The sequence below is a fragment of the Carassius auratus genome, chromosome 4 (genome assembly GCF_003368295.1).
Source record: "Carassius auratus strain Wakin chromosome 4, ASM336829v1, whole genome shotgun sequence".
NCBI lineage: Eukaryota > Metazoa > Chordata > Actinopteri > Cypriniformes > Cyprinidae > Carassius > Carassius auratus.
The window spans coordinates 15207590-15215862 of NC_039246.1; the positions used below are offsets into that span (position 1 = coordinate 15207590).

Consider the following 8273-nt stretch of genomic DNA (forward strand, 5'->3'; position numbering starts at 1 on the left):
GAAACCACAACACTGAACCCCTCTGCTGTAGTTAGCATTGAGTCAATTTTGTTTGCAGGGCACAAATTTAACAACGAACACAATGACTTCTCCATTATTGTTCACTTTAGGTATCGATCTGCAGGCGCTACATTCGAGGAGTTCTTTGCCCCCTCGAAAGCTACAATAAACCCCTGCAGTTCCAGCTCTGCTTCGACAGCACCAGGCGTCTCCTGAAACATTGATAACTGTTAGCTGGCCCTGTGATATTTCACCAGGGATGCTGAGAGAAACGGGGACCTTGTGGCCCCAATCGTGCTTTACAGCTTGAGCTAACAGTGCAGTAATGAACTTCCCCCCCTTCGGCCCTTCCCCATCCACTCCGCTTCACCTGTCTCACACACATTGGGTAATGCACTGACAAAACACACGTGCATAAAGCTGTCGCAGTACATCAGCATGCTACAGGAGGGTACTCTGCCCACTGCATACATTAAAGCAGCCTCGCTGGTCAGCCATGTTATGGACTGCGTGACTCTCACAAGTCTATTTGAGGTTTATTAGATGCTAAAGGCAGTAATAGAAAAAAGCCAATCTGCGGAAGCTTAGTCAAAGACTATAATTGGCAGTTGTTCTGCTGTGGAAGGCTGTAAAATGTCATCTAATGTAATTGTAAGTCTAGATGAAGAATACATCATGTTCTTGGCAAAGAAGAAATTGTAGAATTTTTTTTTTTTTTGATGCACACAGGATTCTCATCTTGTAGTGCATTGTTGCATTCCGCCCATGAACAATGAGTTAAACATAAAAGCATTTGCAAGCCATTTTACTTTTATAATGTTATGTATTTCTGAAGGAATTTGAATATTCAGTGAGAAAAATAGGGGTAATTTGCAATTGATTGGATTTGTGAAAAGTGGGCATCATATGAAAAGTAAGAGGGTTCTGTTAAGCTCATCATAATTTTCATTTACATTCAAAGTGCACTAAATAATTTTGGTTTAACATTTAACAAAAAATAAACAGTGAATAAACATGTTTGTACACTCACTCACATAAGTCATACTGTATATGGTCTAATGGTCTTGTTGTGTTACACACATGGTGGTTGCCATGTTTACATCACATGACCTGCTGAATACTATTTTACATTACCTCTATAATCCCCCATTATTAAACACTTTTGGTTGCAGAATTAATGGGTTGCAAATATGTCTGTGGATAATGTATTTTTACAATGACACTGGTTAATGAATCTCGGCATTTCTTGCATTTCATTGGTCATGTTTTAGACAAGGAATAAACAAACAAACCAAATTCTTTAAAATAGTCAGTTTAAAGAATTTACATTCACTGAGCTTATTAGTGAGCAAGGGATTTGCTAGGAACAAATTTATCAAAATGTGTACAGAAAAGAACATAATGTTACAGTGGGGAAAATATTTATTTGACCCCCTGCTGATTTTGTAAGTTTGCCCACTTACAAAAAAATGAAGGGTCTGTATTTTTTAAGGTAGGTTTATTTTAACATATAGAAACAAAATAGCAACAAAAAGTCCCAAAAAATAAAAAAACACACATTATATAGGTTAGAAACCGATTTGCATTTCACTATTTGATACCCAAGCAAAACATGACTTAGCACTATGTTTAGAAACCCTTGTTTTTTGTAGTTGCTCAACAGGTTTGCACACATCTTAGGAGATCTAATTTGATCCACTCCTCTTTATAGATCCTCCCTCAATCCTTAAGGTTTTTTGGCTGTCATTTGGCAACTTTAAGTTTCAGCTCCCTCCACAGATTTTCTATAAGATTGAGGTTTGGAGACTGGCTAGGCGGCTCCGTGACCTTAATGTGCTTCTTTTTGAGCCACTCCTTTGATGCCTTCGGGATATGTTTCGGGTCATTGCAATCCTTGAAGACTTATCCATGACCCATCTTCAGTGTTCTGGCTGAGGGAAGGACATTCTCGTCCAATATTTTACAGTACATGGCCCCGTCCATTTGCCCCTCAATGCGGTGAAGTCGTCCTGTACACTTAAAACAGGCCCCAAGGCATAATGTTTCCACCTCTGTGCTTGACTGTAGAGATGGTGTACTTGGGCTCATAGTCAGCATTTCTTTCCCTTCAAACACAGTGAGTCAAGTTAATGCCAAAGAGCTCAACCTCTAACCACAGCTCTTTCTCCCAAGCCTTCTCTGAATCATTTAGATGTTCTTTGGCAAACTTTAAACAGGCCTGTACATGTGTCTTCTCGAGCAGGATTTCAGTCCATTGTGGTGCAGTGTGTTACCAATAGTTTGCTTGGTGACTGTGGTCCCAACTGCCTTAAGATCCTTAACAAGCTCCTCCCGTGTAGTTCGGGGCTGATCCCTCACTTTTCTCCTGATCATCCTTACCCCATGAGACAAGATCTTGCACAGAGCTCCAGACCGAGGGCGACTTGATTGTTGTTTTATATTTCTTCCATTTCCAAATAATCACACCAACAGTTGTCTCCTCACCAAGCTTCTTGCTGATGGTCTTGTAGCCCATTCAAGCCTTGTGTAGATCTACAATCTTGTCTCTGACATCCTTTGACAGCTCTTTGGTCTTGCTCATGGTGGTGGGAGACGTTGGAATGGAAGATTACATTACATTTATTCATTTAGCAGATGCTTTTATCCAAAGCGACTTACAAATGAGGACAGTGGAAGCAATCAAAAACAACAAAAAGAGCAATGATATATAAGTGCTGTAACAAGTCTCAGTTAGCTTAACACAGTACATGTAGCAAGGGCGTGTAATCTTAGTTAGATTTTTTTTAAAGAATAGAATTAGAATAGTGAGTGCTAAAGTTAGAGGGTCAAATAAAGATGGAAGAGATGTGTTTTAAACCGATTCTTGAAGATGGCTAAGGACTTAGCTGCTCAGGACTAATATGTGTTCCACATGTATACATAACCAATCTGTGGAAGCCAGAATTCTTGCTGGTTGGTAGGGGATCAAATAATAATTTCACTCACTGAAATGCAAATCAATCTCTAACCTATATATATAATGTGTTTTTTCTTATTTTTTTGGTTGGTATTCTGTCTCTGTCCATTAAAGTAAACCTACCATATAAATTACAGAATCAGCAGGGGATCAAATAAATATTTTCTCCACTGTATATATTAGCATCAATCCCATAGAAAATTGTGTAATTTAATTGGCACGATCAAATATGACATTAACCTCGAAGACATGAATCATAGAGACTGAAAATGCCCCAAATGGGTCCTAAACTTTGTCATACTTGACACTTTTGATGATATAATTTTGACATGAGGTTATAAGACAATGGTGACCTTTACAAAGGAAACTACAGCTACAATGACAGTATAATTGCATCAGGCTTCGCTCTGGAACCTCCATTCCTAATTTAGATGTACAGCGCCCCACATTTGTCAAAATTTCTATGGGTGTTTACATAAAATCCAAGGCTTTCAATTGAGGCTGGTGAAATATTTGGCAGGATCTGTTTTAACCAGTGTCCTATTACTTAAGGGCTAATGGACTCAAATGAAAGCATCCCTGGTCGCCTACAAAACCTAAATGGATTTGGACGAAGGCTGCAGTTAAATGAAGAACTTCCCGGTGATATTAATGACACCCCTCAGATCATAACTGGGTGATGTTGCAGCAAATGCATGCCCACTTGAAGCATTTTTCAGGTCAGCTCGAAATACCCAACGAAAATGGTACTTTTAACTGAGGAAAACTCTGTTGTTGTGTTCTATCGCAGAATGCAGAGATAATTCATCACTTTCAGAAGCACTCACAAGGGAAAAGTGGCATCCAAACAAACTTCACACAGTCCAAAATTAGCCAGAAATAGAAAAGATGAAGAGGTAAAGTGACAAAGCAAAAAGCACATAATGGCTAAAGTGAGCCATGTTTTGGAGAGTAATATCAGAGAGGAGACAAGAGGACGTTTTTACAGTAATTAAACAGGAACACAAACAGGCCACGGAAACATATTAGCGAGAGACTAATCATGACAGTTCAATGTGAAGCACTCATTAATAGCAAAGATAAGCTAGTTAGCCTGCCTTGGTCAATATTTATACATGTTTTCCCCGCTAATTGAGCTTTCATTTCGATTTGGGCCTGCTAAACCAAGCGTGGGACCAAGCTGGTGCTTTTTAGAGTAAATAGCAAGAACAGGTTTTGCAAAATGTAAAATTTTATTTTCAAAAATGTAAGCAACAGATTACACAGTTAACTTTCAGCAATTGCAGTCCTAACTTAAACAGTACTCACATTCGGGACTTCAAAATGAAAGACTCACAAACTTACACACTATCTACCTATAATATACAAAAAGAATACAGAATAAATATTAAAATGGCCACAAGAGAAAAAAGTAAGTTAATCAAAACAATTAGTAGAGAGCAAATGTTGGGAAAGTAGAAACAAGACTCTGTGCCTTAAATACAATGTTTTTTGTTTTTCCTATTACATTTTTTACAAATTGTGCAAGATTTCAGACTAAGGCTCTGGTCTTGACATGACAGCTGTTCGCCAAGCACACACACACACACTCACGCACAGACGTCCACACACACATGCTCCCTGTGCTCTGCGCACTCGCTGGGGTTTAGCAAATGTTACAGGGTAAGAAATGGGCTGTCGGTGCACGGGCTGTACCTGTGGTAGTGATGGTGGATACCGTGTTTCAAATGAACATGCACTTCACCCTGATGTGGAAAGCATCCCGATATGCCTCAAGGAGACATTTTAGAGGAGTTTATTTCAAAAGCAACCCTCACCTTGCAAATGAAAACATGAAAAATACACCAGAACCATTAAGGCAAGAACAGCTGGAGTGGTATCTGTAACAAAATTGGCATGTTCGGGTACATGGATATGCCACACTGAACTTAGCATAACTGGTTCTCCACTGTCAGTTTAAGTACAAGGTTCTCAAGAGCAACGTTTTAAAATTCAAACAGTAGTTTTTAGACTTAGAAAAATGAGATAAGAAAATAACATTGCCAGACAACAGAGACATACCATATGGATAATAAAACTACAGGAAATAATTTAAGTTGCAATTTCGGAAACCACACGACAGTACCCTCCCTTTTAAGACCCACCCACCAGCCCGCCCTAACCCCACCCTAAAAGGAAAAAAAGATATCACTTACATTTAAACCAATTTATCCTCTTGTGAAGGTGTATTCCAACAGTTAGTCACCCCACATGTTTTGTTTACTTACAGTGAAAGAGAAGTCTGTTGCAGATTAAAGCATTCGTATTTCAGTTTGGGAAAAACAAGACATCCTTGCAATGTGACGGCGCAAAAAAAGCATCTTCGGGTCTTCTCGTTAGTGCAACTTTTTAGACACAAATTCCAGTGATTCCTTAGGGTAACAGTTTGATTTCTTTACACCCTTTCCAAAGTCTTCCAGATATCCAAAGCAAAGGCCAGTCCCTTCTTGACGTATCCGTTTATTCTTTTCTTTCCATTTTTTCCATGTTTCTTTTTTCAGTTTTTTCTTCTTCTTCTTTTTTTTTTTTTTTTTGCGTGTTGGGTTTCAAATGGCCTTTCGCATCAGCTGTTTACTAGAACATAAACGCGGGACGTGTCCTTTGTCTGTTCGTCATCATATTCCATTCAGACGGTTCAACTACAGGCCTCAAAAGGGGAGCGAGGGGAATGGGAGAAGGATGAGGAGGAGAGAGCTGTACAATTGAACACATCCCTGATCATCCAGGGCATCCAAACATAAACCACATCGGAGAAACAAGAAACGCCACTGAACCTTCATATAACACAGTAGGGTTCCCTCGGTAACCTGGATTTTCTGCAGTAGAGGAGCGTGGTGCTGAAGCATCTCCGGAGCTCCCGGTTGGAGAAGATGCAGATGAAGGGGTTGACTCCCGCCTGGGCAAAGCTCATCCACACAGCTGCCGTCAGGTAACCTCCCGGGATCACTGGGCCTCGTGCGAACACCCTCCAGTAGCAGGCTACCAGGTAGGGTCCCCACAGGCTCAGGAAAAAGAAGGTAATGATGTAGAACATCCTGCTTATCCTCTTTTCTGTCTTAAACTCGTCCAGCACCAGCAGACGCCTGCGGCCCGCCGCATTAGTGTTCTGCCGGATTCCCAGCAGGGTCGGAGGAGTGGGGCCCCGGCCGAAGCCCGCCAGCCAGTTCGCTGCAGCCTGACCGCTCGCCCCCGGGCCGTGGAAGGTCCAGTTCTGGCTGACGGCGGGCACAAACTGCACCGGCTTCATCTTTCGGCGGTCGTGGACGAAAAATATGAGCTTGAGGTAGACAAGCTGGGTGGCCAGGAGGATGAGTGCAAGGAGCAGCATGAAGCCCAATGAGTCATTAGCACGGAAGGAGCGGTGCTGGAAGGTGCACTGGTCCTCCTCACGGATGAAAGAGTACGTCCCCACGTCCAGCACCGGAGGGAACGCCATGGCTACCGACAGCGTCCACACCATGCATATGACGGCCAGGCATGTCCAGAAGGTCAGCCGCTTGGTGTAAAAGCGGTGGTGGGCGATGGCGAGGTACCGCGTCACGCTAACGCAGAACAGCATGAAAGCAGTGTGGAAACAGGAGAGCACGCCCAAGAAGGCGATCACTTTGCAGGTCAGCGTGCCATACGTCCAGGCTGAGCCATTCTTGACTGAGGTAAAGACGAAGGGGAAGCAGATGGCTGAGCGGAGGATGTCCGAAGCGCAGAGGTCCAGCAGGAAGTAGTAGGGCGCTCGATGAAGGCTCTTGTCTTTGACCAGCAGGATGGAGATCAGGAGGTTTCCGACCACGCCAACACCGATGATGAAACCCAGGGAGGTCAGTTTAAGGAAAGTGGCGAGCGGAGAGACATTCTGCAAGATGTTGTGGTCCCCTGCATGGCTGTAGTTCGCCATAGATGGAGAAGGGATCATAGAGAACGCTTAAAGCTTTAGCCAAGTATCATGATCTGATTGGAGCGTGGAGCGATAGATCCATCTGGTGTGCTTTGAAGCAGGTTCCAGCCTTGTTGGTCGCTGCCTGTCTTCTAAGGCATCCTTTGTTCCTTTGTCTCATCACACCTAAAAGGATCCCTGAAAAACATGATCCACCCATTAGGATTCGCTCACACAAAACAAACTGGGGGGCTTTGCGTTGCATCGCTCATTTCTTTTGTCATTCACATTGCTTTTCTAATTGCATACGAAATTGCGGCTGCAACGGTATGCCGTCTGAGCCGAGCTCATACAGTTGCTTAATTCAGCACAAGGATTCGGCATTGGACACTGACATAAATCCTGGCTAAAATAACAGACCCCCACCCCCAACATCTCCCCTTTTTCCAAAGCAAATTAAATAAATAATGGCAAAGATAGAGAATGCAGTCGACAAGATGCTCATCATCATGGCTAGACATTCGTCTAGAGGCATATTCATTGGTGCTATGATGGAAAAAGACTTGAAAGCGAATGATTGCTATCCGCTACACCCGAAAGGAACATTTGTCGAAATGCAGCAAGAAAAGCTGTTGATCACACCCAAAGATCCTGCAGAATCTGACCGTGTTCATTCCCTCTGTTTATCATGATACTGGGCAGAATCAGTCATGAATCCTCATATGATTTACTGTATAAAGGAATATGAAGAAATGCATCATGTTATATTTTAAATATATAGCTTATACGTTCAGTGCAACAACACAATTTCATTCAATTAATTTGCGGGGAGAAAAAAACACGAGCTTTAGAATTACATTCCAGTTTTATCCCCCCTCTAACCTAGATTTATTGTTTATTAGTATTGGTATGATGACTAATTCGAGTAAAAATAAATAAACAAACAATAGATTGCGTCTATAAATCGACTCTATATAATAGCCTGCCGTTTCTTTTATACTAAACGCACGAAGAGCCTTTCCCTATATAATAAAATAATAAACCTTTGTGTCTCCAGTTGCATTTTTACAAAATATCCACCATTGAAAACGTTTTCAGTGCGTTGTATCAAAATAAGCAACAGATACCGGATCTTTAGGGTGTTTGCGTATGATTTCAGTACACACACGATCTATTTTATTTAATTTTTTTAAATCGGAATGATTTCTGGATGGCTGAGCGTCCATTATAGGCACAGCAATTCCTTCAAGTACATGCATGCAAATATCGAGATCAACAGAGACAGCGCTATAAAAAATATCATTTAAAAACATACCTGTTGAAAGTCCCCCTTTGTTTCCCTGGCGGATATTTACATGGCAGCAGTCACTTTGTCGTAAAAAAAGCTTTAGTTTTGTTGCCTGCTCT

General features: G+C 41.7%; 1 protein-coding gene across 1 annotated transcript; it reads right to left on the minus strand.

Annotated features, from left to right (window-relative positions):
• Positions 1 to 4169: 4169 nt before the first annotated feature.
• Positions 4170 to 8273, minus strand: LOC113060281 (probable G protein-coupled receptor 85). The gene is made up of 2 exons (XM_026229174.1): positions 8182 to 8273; positions 4170 to 7064 (listed from the first exon to the last, which is right to left on the minus strand). The coding sequence occupies exon 2, from the start codon at positions 6903 to 6905 to the stop codon at positions 5772 to 5774; it is 1134 nt and encodes a 377-aa protein (XP_026084959.1). The 5' UTR covers positions 6906 to 7064; positions 8182 to 8273; the 3' UTR covers positions 4170 to 5771.